General features: G+C 27.8%; 3 protein-coding genes and 1 long non-coding RNA gene across 4 annotated transcripts in view; 2 read left to right on the plus strand and 2 right to left on the minus strand.

Annotated features, from left to right (window-relative positions):
• Positions 1-6,471, plus strand: part of LOC106688894 (neurexin 1) — a 12,949-nt gene extending 6,478 nt beyond the window's left edge. Inside the window, exons 10-14 of the mRNA XM_014433594.3 lie at positions 308-479; positions 566-804; positions 911-1,025; positions 2,786-2,947; positions 3,827-6,471. Of these exons, the coding sequence (XP_014289080.3) occupies positions 308-479; positions 566-804; positions 911-1,025; positions 2,786-2,947; positions 3,827-4,404 (1,266 nt within the window). The 3' untranslated portion in view covers positions 4,405-6,471. The remainder of the gene's footprint in view (positions 1-307; positions 480-565; positions 805-910; positions 1,026-2,785; positions 2,948-3,826) is intronic.
• LOC106688900 (uncharacterized) overlaps positions 1-9,334 on the minus strand; it is a 28,536-nt gene extending 19,202 nt beyond the window's left edge. The window contains exons 1-2 of the long non-coding RNA XR_002945236.2: positions 9,147-9,334; positions 6,959-7,056 (exon numbers count right to left, since the gene is read on the minus strand). This is a non-coding gene — a long non-coding RNA (uncharacterized lncRNA). The remainder of the gene's footprint in view (positions 1-6,958; positions 7,057-9,146) is intronic.
• Positions 9,335-11,224: 1,890 nt separating this feature from the next.
• Positions 11,225-16,107, minus strand: BCAS2 (BCAS2 pre-mRNA processing factor). Its single transcript, XM_014433596.3, has 5 exons — positions 15,934-16,107; positions 15,758-15,850; positions 15,414-15,586; positions 12,545-12,655; positions 11,225-11,656 (listed from the first exon to the last, which is right to left on the minus strand). The coding sequence occupies exons 1-5, from the start codon at positions 16,006-16,008 to the stop codon at positions 11,467-11,469; spliced, it is 642 nt and encodes a 213-aa protein (XP_014289082.1). The 5' UTR covers positions 16,009-16,107; the 3' UTR covers positions 11,225-11,466.
• On the plus strand, positions 13,569-14,455 carry Vps25 (vacuolar protein sorting 25). Its single transcript, XM_014433597.3, has one exon. The coding sequence runs from the start codon at positions 13,755-13,757 to the stop codon at positions 14,283-14,285; it is 531 nt and encodes a 176-aa protein (XP_014289083.1). The 5' UTR covers positions 13,569-13,754; the 3' UTR covers positions 14,286-14,455.

Genomic DNA, 16,107 nt, shown 5'->3' on the forward strand with positions numbered 1-16,107 from the left:
CGTATGTCCAGATAGGCCTTATAATAGTCACATAGATCAGTCTTTTGTAATGGATTGGCAATTTAGAACGTTTGTCTATATAATGTATCATTCAATTTAAAGCTAATTATGGTTGACAACATGATTGTTACTTCATATTTATGTTTATTTCCATAAATGAAGTAATTTTTTTAAAAAATAACGGTAAAATCTAACTTCTTTAAAATAAAAAAAGTTGCACGAAAACACAAAGTTTATAATTTCTTTTCAATAATTATATTAATAAATTTTAAATGCATCAATAAACTAATAATGATATTTTCTTTAGGTTGAGGGAAATATTTTTATGGTTTATAATATGGGAACGAATGACCACCCTATTGGAGAAATAAATGTTAAAGTTAATGATAACCAGTACCATGTGGTAAGGTTTACTAGGTCAGGAGCAAATTCAACAATTCAAATAGATGATTATAATGTTCAGACAAATCACCCAGCAGGTACTTACAATTTTAGAACATCCAATGAGAGAAATCATAAATATGACAATTTTGATAATATAATATAAATATTTTTGAAACCGTAGGTCATCAGCTGTCAGTGTTCAATTCGCAAGCTCAAATACAAGTAGGGGGGAAATGGAACCGAGCAAAGCAGAAAGTTGAAAGGGCCTTCATTGGTGTACTCTCGGGCCTAGTCTTTAATGGCCTCAGGCTCCTTGACCTAGCTGCAGAGCAGGATCCAAGGACAGAGGTCAGAGGAGATGTCACACTCCTAACTGGCATTCGAGACAGGCTACATGAATCATACCAGCGCATGCAACAGGTATTCTTTAGAATAAAATTCAAAATCTAGTGATCTTCATTACCTACAAAATAACAAAAAAAGAAAAATATATCCATTATTAAACTTTTATTCTGGTATTATATAGACTCCTGCCTCTGAATATCCAGGAGTGATGGACGACTTAGTGTTTTCTGGAGCTGGTTCAGGATGTAATGCTGATGATGAGGATCAATGCACACCACACTTCGAAACAGGCTCTGGTAATTTTTTTTATTCTTGAAAATAACACTCCTCTCTCCCTCCCCCCTATAAACTAATCAAAGCTTCTAAGTTACGCAGAGATAAATGAAGCTGTAATTACCATTAATAATGAAATACTGTTGATTTCTGACATTAAATTAGCAAAATATTTATTATAACTAACATATTGCATCATTTAATAGTAATTATAACAAATGCCTTAGTAAAATAGTAAGATTGTTGATGTGTAACTGAACAAATAACAGTTTCATAATATGTAATTTAAAGTATTCTTCCTTGTGCATAAAGAAATTAACCCTCATTTGTTTCTAAACGGTAGCTTCTTTATTATTCATTATGTCAATCCTTCCCCCTACTATGTTCCATTTTTAATGAAGTAAAAAACAACTATTACTATGTTATAATTTTTCCATGATTGTTATGACAATAGTCAAAAATATATCACTAATTATATAACAATGATGGAGAAATGAAAACATTTATTTTTCCTCTAGTTAGTCATCAAATCATTTTACAGTTTATATTTATCTAATGTTTATTACTGGTAACAACGAGGGAGAATGATTATTTAAAATAAACAGAATTAAATTTTTTGAAAATTTGGCATACAATCGATATAATCCAGGTCTAACTATTTCAATGAAGACAATGCCTAACTGATATTAAAAAACATATAATTTTATATTGATATTAGGAATTTAATCAAAATTATTTGAACCGTTTTGGAGAAAATGGTAAAAACGTATAAAATTGATTATATAAAGGTGCACTTCGGGTAGATCGATTTTAAAGAAAAAGTTGCTGTCACATCCCAGGCATATACACCTGTCAAAAATATGTAATTTCAGTTTCGTACAACTTTTCTTTTTTGAGCTAGGCTATTCACACATAGAAACAGGGACACTCAGATCTTTTTGCAAAATTTGGTTATTTATACTCAGGAATCCTCAAACTATGTATTTCCATTGAAAACTCAAATTATCTAATTTTTCACAGTTGCAACATACATGTATGTGCCACCCTTACTATATATTTCATACAAAGGTAATTGAAAATAAAAAATTAGTTCCAGATAAATCTTAATCACATTTGTTTCCGTCAAAATTGTGTAATATTAAAAAGGTGACCAAGTGACTTTGATAGCAAGTGATTACTAAGGTTTTACCTCCTCCCTCAGAGTAGTACATTATTGACCCCCAACAAAGAAACAGCATAGAATGAATAGTAATATGTATTGCACTCAATCTTAATAGTCAAAAATAATACTTTAACACTATAGTTTTAAACCTGTAAAGGGTTTATTTATTATATTTATGACTGTAAAAATATTACAATTAGACTATGACTACGAATAATCATGGAAAAAATAAAATAACAACAATTAATATTATCATTATCATTCTCCTTAAAAAATTAATCATAACACAGTAATTGTTATAAGCAAATAAATTCTTTCATGTTTATTTTACAATCAAAATCACTAATACTTACAGAATATTTAAAAATGTATACTTAAAGTAATAAAGTAATAAATTTATTACTTTCATTTAACTATTTTTAAAAATGAATTGAAAACTTGACCTTGAAAAAATATAATATTTAAAGTATGCAATGAATAGTAGCTTCATTTTTAGAACCTAGCCCTTTCACTAGCTATATCTCCACAATAATTTTTTATTTAAATAATGGTTGTGGCAACAGGAGTCAAGGATAACATAAAGTTTTTAACAGATTAAAAACAATAATTATTGTTTTATAGGAGATGATCTGATTACTCCGGTATACGTTCCACCAACTCGTCCACCCGTAACAGAGAAAAATCATACTAAACAACCAGACTGTGATGATGAAGAGTGTTCACCTGATGGGTCAGGCTCAGGTGAAGTGACAGATGAACCTTCTTCAACGAAAGGATCAAGTGGTCAGTAATCTTCCTGGACTAAAAATTATTTTTTACCAAGTATAAATCTCCATATAACAGAAAGAGAACTGAATATCCAAAATGACACAATTAATGTTTGAAGTTTTTTAATAGGGAAGGAAATTGGTTTATAGAGGTTTCGCACTAAAGTAATGCATTGAATTTTTTTTTTATTGCTTCTAAGAAATTTTTAAATTATCTTACTGTTATGTGAGGAAACATACTGATACTATTCATAGGATATTAGTAATGCCCAAGGTGAATTTTTTTATTTTAAAATTAATATGAGGAGCATTTAATTTCTATTAGGGGAGGAAATCGGTTAATAAATTCTCCAAAATCAAAAAGCAGGATTTTTATATCACTTTGAAGCATATTATTTCAATAAAGTATATGAAGGATTTCATACTAAAGTAATGCAATTTAGAGATTAATTTATCTATTGCTTCTAACAAATTCATTCATTAGCTTACTGTTATGTGAGGAAACATAGAGATGTCCTGAATAGGTTATAATTAATACATGAGGTGATTTTTCAAAATGATTTAAGATTAAGGTTTGGAGAACTTTCACTCATGTGTAATGTAATACACTTATGCTGTATTAGAGTAGGACTTTGGTTTATAAAATTTTCAAAATGAAGAAGATGTATTATATTTCACTTCGAAGAATATAATTTCAATAAATTACATGACAGTTATCAAACTAAAGTAATGTATTGCAGAACTTTTTTTTTTTTTTTTTTTATTGCTTTTAAGAAAATCAGTCTATCAACTTAATTTTCTTAATATCAGATATACACATGCCACAAATAAGAGATAAATAATGCATGAGATAATTTTTCTTAAAGCTTGAATTAATTTTTTTTTTCCTTGATAGATTATATCACAAAGCCCGTTCCAACTCCTGACATGAACACTACTGAAGCAGAAGGTTCAAGTCCTTCAACAACAGATGACATAGGATCTTCATCACCTGATGCAACGAGCCCAGGAATATCTCCTAAATTTGGAACTTCTGGAACTCCAGAAGGTACTAGCTCTGGGAAGCCTACAACTCAGACATCCCCTACGACTTCAACAACAACGACAACCGAGTATGTTCCACCAGCTCCACCACCTCCACCTTACATCCCTTATCCTAATAATAATGACAAGAGGAATCCAATACACTCAGATTCTGCCGCAAATACAGCATTAGTCATAGGAATTATAGCTGGAACGATGATTGCTATCATTCTTATAATACTGATAGTATTAAAATTGAAAAATAGATCTGGAGTCGTTTACAAAGTAGACGAAAGGAAAGTTTATGGAGTTTCTAGTTGTCAAGGACAAAATGCTGCGCTGCTAAATCAGAGCCCACCGACACCTCAAGCAATCAATGGCCAAGTAAAGAATGGTAATGGGAAAACCAAGAAGAGGGAAACAAAAGACATAAAGGAATGGTATGTATAATTTAAAGAAACCTAATGCTGCCGTTGACATATCTATACTGACTGAATTTAGTGAAACTCACTGAGTGACCACTCACTGTAGAGATTTATTTACTCTTTCATTGCTTCATCAATGATGTAAATAAATTTGACTACACTGACTTTATAACGTTCTGATAGATTTTATATCAACTAGGTATTTTTTTGAAAATTTAATGTGCGCGTTCCTAAACCAAATGGTGAAATCATAGAGTGCGTTTAATCGTGCTTCTAGACAATGTTTTGATTGAAACTGGATATTAAAATATTTAAAAAATACATAAAAATTAAAAGCCATTAGTATTAAACTGTTAAGTAATGGATGAAATTATAATGTGGCAAGTTTTTATTTATTTTTTTATTTTTTTAATATTATCATTATTATTAACATATTATGCCATAAATGAAGATGGTTTCCAACCACAGTATATTTAAGACTGATGATTCCTAATTAAAATGAAAAGGCAAATAAGTTTTTAGAGCTTAAAGTTTAAGTATGAAATTTTCAACTGATTGAATTTTAATTTCATCGAGTATTTAAGTTGGTTGAGAATTACCGTTATACTTTTGTAAATATAATCCAATAAAACTCTCTCACTTAAGAATCTATAGTTTTTGAAAAATTCAATAAAAATGAAAAAAAAATTACAATTTATTCTCATTTGTTGACAGAAAAGAACCTTTATGTTTTTCATCTTTATATATAGTGTAATATACACTATGATGTTAATATTATTTAGAGTTTATTAAGTAGATAACAGCATATACATACAATGGATAAATGGCTCACATTTGAGCAGAGCGGGAAGAAAATGCTGGCAATAATGTGTTAATATATAGTGAATAAAATTATATAGTTAAGTAACGTGTATATATTCCTATCAGTGTACGGGTGGATAAGTAACCTATTATGGAATAAATTAAATGGCAACGATCCAAAAATCCCTCCTTGTTTTCTGTATTTTTACATTGTATGTACAGTTTAAATAATTATTATTGTTGTAAACAGGTTAGAAAAATTCTTTCTGTTTTCATAGTAAATTAATGAATTTAATTTACAAATCTGGTTTATCAGAGTTATGCAGTTTACCCTTCCAAATGCACCTAAATATCATTATTACCAGACTATAATTTTAAGTTTTAAAAGGTATTAAATTTTATAATACCAGGTTAATGCTCTGTTCAATAAGTAGAGTATACAAAATATAATTTAGTTTTTTAGATATAAAACAGTACAGTTTATTTTTTAAATAAGTTAATAAGCGAAAAAGTTAATGAAAAATTTGATTACATCCGATATATTCTTTAAATTTCAAATCATTCTAATACAACAAAGAAGAAAATAACACTGGAATTCTGTTGGTTTTGATTTAATTTAAACTTAACTTATAATTTGATTTATCTAGGGTATTTTTTACATTTATATAACTATGTTAGGCTATTTTGACAAAAAAAAAAATTAATATTCAATCAATACACCCAAAATCACAAAAAATCTTTAAGGATATAATAAATGAGGGCTTTTTGTGACCATTACCACTTAAATTATGAAGTTTAGTTCAATTAATTGATTTTGCTGCTTTTCAAAAAGTAAAGTGTAGGTGTTTGAGCTTTGGAAGATCTGCATGACTTTGACAATAACCAAGAGAAACTGAAAAGTTATAAATTATTTTCGATTTGTATAGATAAATAAAAAAATCACCATAGAAAACATTAGTTGTGAAATAAATTTTAACAACATTAGGATTGTAGCAATGCTAATTTGTTAAACGCACATAAACATGGTCTCAACATGCTTTAATTGAAACTTTTAACCTCTAAACTTGCCCCTGTACTAAAACATGCTTGTACAAACATTCTTTAAAAAAAAAAATTAAAAAAACAACAAAAACATAGGAAGTGTAAATTAAAAAATAAGTTAAAAAAGCTTATGAATATGAATGAATGTGGAATATTTTTTTTCTATTCATTAAGTGTATAGGAAGAATTGTATATATGTAAAAATTAGCTCATGTTCTTCCTGTCTGTTGATTAAATTTTGAACTTAAAATTGTGGAGTTTCATTTCATTTGTTCCTACTTCCCGATTAGATATTTAATGTAGTTCTTACTCATCACTGTTTGTTCTGATTGCTGCACCACAGAAATATGTTATTACATGTATACATACAAGAGTGTATTCGATGTGCTGTTACTCACAGGTATGGTAGATGATTCTATCCTTCCCAGCTACTCTTGCTCACTAGCTTTTCTATATCGCTGCTATGCTTTAATAGCTGTACATCTGACAATAAAATAGTTTTGGTTTTATTTTGAAATGGACTTGTTCAAAAGATATTACCTCAGACAAGGGTGTCTTTCTATCCTATGGTTCCTCTATAGACATTAAAAAAATTTTTTTTGTCAGGTGTGCCACTTTCTAGCAATGTAGCAATATATAAAACTATGTGAAAATAATTTGTAAATTTATTTGTGTTTAATTGAGATTTCAATTAAACAATTTCTAACTAAACAAATTCAAATCAATGTCATACTTACAAATTCATGGAAGAAATATAATTTGATTCAAATTTTACAGCTTTTCAAAAACTTCTGACACAGAAAGATATCCAGTTTCCCTGTGTGTAAATCTGCCGCTGTAAAATTGAGCAAAAATCATTTTCAAGAAAGCCAACAACACCAAAATGAACTCAAGATCTTCACTTTGATGTCTATTTCAAGATATTTTGATTACATCAAATACATAAATCATTAAATATTAAATTCAGATTTAATAATAAAAAAAAAAATGAACACTTAAAAATCAGATATAATTAATAAATGAAAATTTCTCATTCACACTTTAGTCAATTTATACCACACAAATATGAGTAGTAAGTTATTAGAAATATTTGTCAATTAATTAAATTTATCCGTTACATAAAACTACCAGAATTTCGAGTTGTGAGTGAAGTTTACGAAATAAGATAATTAATATTATTATTTCTAAATGTTTAATAATTATAAATAAACGAATTCACACGATACAAAAACAAGTATTTAGATGTGTAAAGTAATTCTTACTTTGGTTTTGAATGCATAAAAAAAAGACTGGCACTAATTCAATCAAAGAAATTCAATCAACGAGAAAAAGCAAGATGGCTCCAGAATCTAATTACCGCTTTTCCGGTATCAGATAGAACAAAAAGTTCTTATACATTCAAATATTTGACGAAATATTTTTACCAAAGAAAAAATACAGCATTAAAAAAAAAATAGAATCATACTAATTAATAAAGTTTTTCATCTTTGACTAATTTAAATCATTAAATATGATTTACACCGATACATTAATTTTTTAATCTTGTTTTGTATTTTATTTTTTAATATCCTAATATAAGTAGAAATTTTTTTTTCATCTGTATTTGCTTCTTCAAATCGTTAGTTCCAACGATAATCTTTTTGGTTAATAGCGGGAAAATATCGAGGTCATTACCGCTCAAAATAATTTATGTACGATAATAACAGGACAAAAGTCCTGATAACAGAGTATATATTGTTTGCAAAAATTTACTAATAACCAGATATAACAAAACCAAGCTGAACCCAGGCATAAATTAAATAAATGAGTCTCTGTTCTGAGTTAAATAATAAATATACCCATTAAGTTAATTGACGAGATTTTTAAAAATGTTTACACACTCAATGGCTTGATTTTTCAAATATACAATTTTAATCAAGAATTAATTGTTGATTCCTAATTTTGGAAAAAATCTAAAACACGTAGATGACAAATATTTTATTATTGACAGATTTTTAATATTTTTAAAAAGTTATTTTTTAGTAAGTTTTCTATCTACAAACGCTGTATTTAAATTTTAAGAAAACCTATGTGTCCTTACAAATGCATAAATTGGAAGCATCATTTCAATGTTTTTAGTAAAAATTGTCAATATTATTATTTTTCTTTCGGCAAACAGTATTATTTTCATTTTCATATTATGTAAAAATCATCCTATTATGTTTTACCAAATTCAGCAAAGTAGTTTTTTTTTTGGGGGGGGGGAGAGAGGGAAGGAGAGAGGAGAGAGGAGAGCAGTAACCATATTTTAGGATAATCCTTAATAACCCTTGGGTTGAACCTATAAAAAACACATAAATAGTTGATTTTAAATTTTTTTCTGTTGTTCAAAATTATTTCAAACAGCAGATTAGATTTAGACTGGAGATATCTCCCCTTCTTATCTTTATTTTAAAACTCTTAGCATTTACCACCACTGTTAATTAAAGCCTTACTACACATCAAGTTTCATTGAAATTTCATTTTTATTTTCAAGTGATTGATTTGAATTGAGAACAAGGCTATCCATAATATGTACTTACTCCACTTAGCAGGATTAAGGTATTCCTACACATTATCCATTGAGAATTCGTAAAAGATCTTACATAATCAATATTATTGAGTTGATACTATAGAAGCCATATTATTTTAAGAAGTATACTGAAGTTACCCCTAACAAGTGTCAGTAATATTGTATTTATATTATGTTACCTTCTGTGAAGGTGTTATGAATGATTGTGAATTTGATTTTAATTTTATTCTGTTGGCTATGGCATTACAGAAGAAAAGAAAGAAATGTTTGAGCCATCTGTTTTCAACCAAATGATGTTAAGGAAACAAGAAATCATATTTGTTCTGTAACTGTTAGGAATGAAAACATCTAATAACATGAAACATTTTTCTTACCCTATATTCTCTTTTGAAATGATTTTCTCTCATAAGATCCAAATAAGGAGATTTTAATTTTATCAACCCAATACAGTTTTATTATAATTTTTATCCTTAATGGGCAGTTGATATCCACTTTAGCATTCCGAACTAAAAAATCTTTTCAGTTATAAGATTTTTTTTTTTTAACAAACCAAAATTTATTAAATAATAGAACTATCTTCATATTTTATTGTAATATTAACTACAGCTGATTTTGTAACTTACTTAGATGGTTAAAGAAGTAATAAGTTAACCTTTCATGAAAAATATATATTTGATAATTACTCATTCAAGGATTAATCTTCTCAGTTTAAAAAGCTTGAGTGTGATATTTTTTTAAATGATGTTTGTGTGTGTGATGTGTTTAATTTAAAGCAAGTTTAAATATATTTTAAGTTCTCTGCAGAAATATAATAATCGGGTGATGCTAGTGATCTTTGTGGTATTCTTTTTATTTCATTCTATTAATAGGTTATTTTGATTCCGAAAGGATGTCCCATATTTTAAACATAAACTTCAATGATCCACTTTTATTCACAACTTTTTATTTTAAAAGGAAGTTTTTTAAAATAAAATGTTGAGATTAAAAGTGGATCATTGAAGTTTATGTTAATAATAACATAAACCACTCTCAAAAAATCAGTAATATAATGAAATATCTCTCTATTATATAAAAAAGTTTTAAGTGATCACCGTGTAATATTTTATTTTACATATGAGGTGGATTAATACAAATGTATTGTTAAAAATTGAGTTTAACTGATGAATATTGAAAAAAAATACAATCTGAACTATAAATACATGTAAATTACAGTAATATAATTTGAGCAGAGAGAAGTTGTATAATTTGTAAAATGGGGGTTGGTTCGCCATTAGATGCAGGGGGGGGGGTTACTCCCCCTAGTAGATTATAAAAACAATTTTTTGAAAAATCATTATTAAATCTGATAAGATAAAAGTAAGTTAGCTTTTCTTAATATTTCGGGTAAAATAGAAAGATTTCTTCTTATTATTCTATTGAAAAATTAGTTTTTTTTTTGGTTATAAATTATCTTTAAAAAAAGTAGGTAATTACTAAACTGGAATCAGTCATAATAAGGGATGTAAGGATTATTTCATTTTCTAAAACTGAGATTTCTATTTTATATAAATACATTTTATAAAATAAATTAATATAAGTACTGTTTACTTAAATTGTATTAATTACTGCCCACTAATCATAATGATTCATAATGTATTAAACGCTTTTTACAATAGCATTTTTAAGGTGTGTCTCATTGTACAAGGTATAACTTTTAATCGATCTTTAGGTACAATAACCAAAAAAGAAAGACTTGGACCCTTAGAATTTTTTAAGAATTAAAAAATTCTTTCTTTTGCTTAAATTTCATAAAATATAAAAATTACAACATACAGTCTATACATACATCTTGTACATTTATCAGTTAAAACCTTTAAGCTAACAATCACACACCAGGAAAGATAATTTATAAAATAGTAGTATTAATATCTACTCATAAAAATAAGTAGTGCTGGACCCTCCCAAGGCTGTTGTACATACTAATAATTATTCATTTCAGGGAAGGCCCATTACAACCTCTTAAGATTCACTCACACGAGACTATCACTTCAGTCACGACTAATCCAATAGCTGACACTCAAATTCAGTCAACTACACCAATTAGTCGTGACTGGACAAGTGGTGGGCTTAGTCTGAGCCTACCATAAGTTAGTATTCATGAAAATAATTGTCCACCAACTATCTCCTTTCCAATACTTCTGACAGTTATCTAAAATAAATAAAGGCATCCAATATGATGCAAACTATTTTTCATTCAAGAATTCAGTTCCATTTAGAAAAGAACTTCTGTGAAGTGGTAACAAAGAAACTGACCATTGGAAGAATTTTGTAAAAGTCAGTTATACCATCAGTTCTATTAATTTAAAAAAAAATGATTATATTCAATATTTTTAAAATTAATTTATGCTGAAAAATTTATATTTTCCATGCTACATAATACTTTGTAAGTTGGGTGTTTTATCCCCCACGCTATTACTGATATGAAATAACGTAAGAAAAAAACATTTATATGATAGAAAAAAAATTTATTTATGTTCTAAACAAGACAGCATCGTATTTATAACAGAAAAGACAAATAAATATTTTGTTGTTAAAACTATTATACACATTAAATATAAACATTTAAAAAAAATTCTGGGAACATATACACCCAAAAAGTGTAAATACACAAATAAAATGAGTATTTAAAAATTCAAACAAAATTCTATTAAATAGTCATGAGTTTAGAAGTTCTAATTTTTTCTTCTGTTCATCTGTCAGTTTTTCTTCCAATTCAACACAGGCTTGTTCTATTTCATAGTTCTTTTTCACAAGCTCATCCCACATCACTTCAAGCTTCTTCAATTTTTCACCCGCTTTCATCTGTGCATGCTTCCTTTCCCAATTAATTTCTTGAATTTCTTTTCTACAACAAAATATTTTGTTCAATCATAAAATTAGAATGATTTATGAACTAAAATCTAAAACATTTTATAGTTATAAATCTTTTTAGTTACTTAGTTTTTGATATATCCTAGATTATATAAACTGTTATTTAAAAATGCTCCTTAATTGTTAATAACTAAAAAATAAACAACCTTTATCTAGAAAAATTATATCACTTATACCAATACTAAAACTTATAAATTTGTGCATACATTTTAAAACAGATACAAAATATTTTTAGATTATATAATTAGGATATAATAATAACAAAAGACAGTTAACAACTGGCAAGGATTTAGATTAAAGGGAAATCATTGAAAAAGTGTGATTTTTGAGTAGGGTAGATATGACTATGAGTTGGCCTCCTTGGGATTAATTGTGATCATAAGTTCACATAAAGAACATCACAAACCTACTGCACCTTCTGTAGAACACTCATAAGCTACTGTAGATATCTATATCATTGGTATATGACCATACAGTAGTTTTCTCATATCTTGCACTAGCATTTTTAGCTGTTCAATACTCATTGTTAACAATCAAATGATTTCTATATATAACTTAAAAATTCATCTTATAGCATTGAGAGGACTGAAATGGCAGCTTTGTTGGGAGTAAAATTCATAACAATAAAATATAAATTAATTGGGTAAACTACTGCAGCAAGATAAAGGATTATTAGCAACATTTTAAGAACTCAGAGGATTTTCAAATGGTATGATTATAAAAGAAAGAAATTTGATTAACAAAAAATAGATAACTGATTGAAGTAATAAATAATGGGTAATACATTTTTATTCTAACTTAATTAAATTAACAATAGATAAATACGAAAGATACATTTTTTACATCAGTTTTAAAAACTAACCTCAAACTTTGAAGTACTTTCTGGGAGTGCGAGACACATTTCATGAGTAATTCAATGTATGCTCTCCAAGCTTCACAACCGTATTCCAACATCAATTCTAAATTACATATCCTAAAACAAAATAATTTATCATAAGTTTTTAGTGAAGTTGTACAAAATAATAGATAATTAGACAGAGGAAACTTGTAGGAAGGATAAACAGATGTCTCTCAAAAAATATATAGGGTGAAACAAAGAAGAAAACAAGAAACATGAAACAGAACCCAGAAGGAAGATGTATGGAGTATGTTGCACCATCAATTTTTTTTTTTCTTTTGGTCGAGAGATGTTCATTCATAATTATTTTAAAGGAATCATATTTTTTGAATTTCAACTTGGGGAGATTTTTTATGCAAGAAATAAGGGAAAACAGTTATGCGTCAATACCTGATCTATGTAAACACTGAAAAAAATATATGGATCCATTTTTTTATGGTAAAAGTGAGGAGGAAAATTAAATTTATTGGAAAGGATTAGAAGAGGATGTGCATGTTTTTCCTTAGAGTGGAGAATCAGCATCTGAACCATACTGTAGGTGAAAAATAATCTGCCAATTTCTACTTCAATAATAGAATAGCTTAGATTATGTTGATTTTATATAAATCAATTTGATTAAATTTATTACAAAACTTATGGAAGTTAAGAAGCTAGATAAGTCCTAAAACAATGTCTAGATGTGGCTTAGAATAAAAATTTTCAATGTATTAACTTGGATAAAATTCTCGATATTATCACAAATACATATTTTCTCACCAAAAATATATAAATTATATTTTCAGAGAATTCTAGGGTCAGTAGAGGTATAATAATTACTTCTTAAAAAAGATAGTAAATATAAGAACTAATAATAAAAGAAACTGGAATAAAAAATTAAAGCAATATTAAACATGTATTTAAGATATTCATGATGAAAGTATTAGTTAATATAAAAAATATAAGATTCACTAAACAGGATAAGAACTGGCAACATTGATAAGAAGGTTGTAAAGCGGCAGGTTACTGTAACTAACGCTTGTTTGGTAAAGTAGTAGAGCTTGATAAGTGACAAAAGATAATTCTGACAATGAGATAAATATACTACAAATGTTTTGTGATGGGGATTGGTTTTTGAACTCTTTGAACTTGTGATCAATAGAAGAATTGCATTAAATTATCAATTTATGAGTAAAAAATGGACCTGGATTGGCCATGGCAATATGATTTTCCTCCTTTTTTTACAATTCAACCAAATGAAACAACAAGGAAGACTCAGCTAGCAGTATGGTGTAAACTTGTGTTAAAATACCAAAAGTTATCCAAAAAGTATGTACTTGATATTAATGAGGTGATGGAAACACCCTTGTTTTCTAATAAGAAGATAAACAGGTCCCTGTCCACTGAAGGCATACTAATGGTCTTAGAGGCTTTGATGACAACTGGTAATGCAGAACCATCGGATAAAGCACGCAGTAGATGGTATATTTATTGGCACAAAATTGATGAATGGGCAGATATAATCTATTCTTGGGCTCAAGATAAAGGGCAGATTGATAATGTGTGTACTCTTTATGAACTTCAAACTTCTACTAACACTGAATTTAATGGAATGCAACATGAAGTTTTGATTAAAGTCCTTAAAAATTTAGAAAAGCGTGGATGTGCAGAACTTGTAACTGGAGATGACTTTATAGGTGTAAAATTTCTGGATAGAGTTGATGTATAATTGAAAAAATGTAAAATACAATATTTTCCAATAATGAACAGGTGAAAAATTAATGGACACCTCTATGCTTACCTTGTATAAAGAGAATAATGTTAATATTTTTAAAATAAATAGATATAATATTGCTTATAAGCATTATCTGTTCTAAATAAAGATGATCCTAACATTTATTAATATATTTTTTTATCCTTGATAATCATTTGTTGAGCAAAATAATGATAAATACAGATTATACCAGCTCTAGGAACCCCCTCTAAAAGTAACTCAAAATATTAATTTAAAAAAAATTAGTAATACAGTTATTCAATGATAAGTATACACATTCAAATAAATTTAATATCAATACTCTTCAATTTGTACTAATATTTTAAATGGAACTAAATTTTTAAAAAATCTAAATTAATGAGGAAACATTGATGAAGTATCACTGTGATAACTGTACATGTCACCAGTTCCATGAAAATCTGTTAAGATAAATGATCTTCATTAGAATAATTTTTTTTTAAAAATAATAATTAAATTTTGTTAACTATAAATTAAAAAGTTAAATATTAGTAATACAATTTCATTCTGACAAATTTTGAAAAATGAAGTTATACTGTTGTAACTCTGAACCCTTTGTATGTACATTGATAATATTTTGGTATTACATTAAATCCCACAAATTTTTATTTTTTGAATAATGGAATTAAGGCTTAGATGTTACAGGAATCTGTATTACAAGAAACTCTTCCATGGTCAACCTAGTGGTAAACACTGGTGATTGTGTCTGATTCGAGACCAAATAGCATTCATGGAATACATTGAATAAAACACTATGCTCCATTTGATTCAATTACAACTTCAAAAATGTCAGATATTCATTTCTTAGGGTATAGTAGAATCAGAAAGCCTCTGAAGGCATGATTTCCACCTTAACAAAGTATATTAATTTAAAATACACCTGACAATGTGAACTTGATTCATTCAGTACTACACTGCTTTCCAACCACTACAAAAGCATAATATATTTTTAACATCTTATCTATACAAAGTAATAATTTTTTTAAGAAAATAGCACAGATAATTTCCATGAACCAAATTAAAGAATATAATTTGGTTAAGTTAGGTACAAAGAGTATTGTATACCTAGTAGCCTGGTGATCTAATTGAGCCATTGAGTTATCCACGCATTCATTCCATGCAGATAAATCTGAAATTTTTGCAGCAGGAGGAGGTGGAAGTTCATATCTTTTCATGCTTAAGGTATCCATCGGCAATCTCTGTTGCAATCTTTCAAATTCATTTTTCATTAATTCAGTCTACAACAGGGTAAAATGAAATTTCAGTAACAATATTCACTAAACCAAATGCTTATTGAATCTGAATTAGAAACGATTACTGAATGAAGTAATTGATAGAATTAGTATAAACTATAATATTGTAGTAAAGAATGTTATAAATCAATCTGTAAGGTACTGAAAATTACTAACCTCGAAGGCATTAATATTTATGGGAGGTAATTGTTCCAAATAATTTTTGGTGGGCCTATATCTCCTAGTCTCTTCTTCAACAAGACTTAAAGCCTAAAAAATTAACAAGATAATGAGGATTCTGACATCAAAGCAACATAACAAGTATAAATTTAGTTAATTAAAAAATAACTAACACTTTCTCTAACACCAGGCTCATCATAACCTTGGTCAATATACGGAAGAGCATCAACAAAAACTTCACCAGCCATTTTTATTCATTAATTTACTAATACAAAATAGGAAAACAGCAATACAATATTTTCAAACAGAAATGTATGAAACCTTCCAGAACCTTCTGAGGAAGGTTA

Source organism: Halyomorpha halys, unplaced genomic scaffold, assembly GCF_000696795.3.
Source record: "Halyomorpha halys isolate HHAL.00 unplaced genomic scaffold, Hhal_1.1 Scaffold1231.1, whole genome shotgun sequence".
Classification (NCBI taxonomy): domain Eukaryota; kingdom Metazoa; phylum Arthropoda; class Insecta; order Hemiptera; family Pentatomidae; genus Halyomorpha; species Halyomorpha halys.

Bases quoted from the DNA above. Each gene is read 5' to 3' on its own strand.
- Vps25 (XM_014433597.3), top strand. From the start codon at position 13,755: ATGGACCTGGATTGGCCATGGCAATATGATTTTCCTCCTTTTTTTACA.
- BCAS2 (XM_014433596.3), bottom strand. From the start codon at position 16,008: ATGGCTGGTGAAGTTTTTGTTGATGCTCTTCCGTATATTGACCAAGGT. The intron at 15,851-15,933 runs GTTAGTTATTTT...TTAATTTTTTAG, and splicing joins AGCCTGGTGTTAGAGAAAGT to GCTTTAAGTCTTGTTGAAGA. The intron at 15,587-15,757 runs GTTAGTAATTTT...ACCCTGTTGTAG, and splicing joins TAAATATTAATGCCTTCGAG to ACTGAATTAATGAAAAATGA.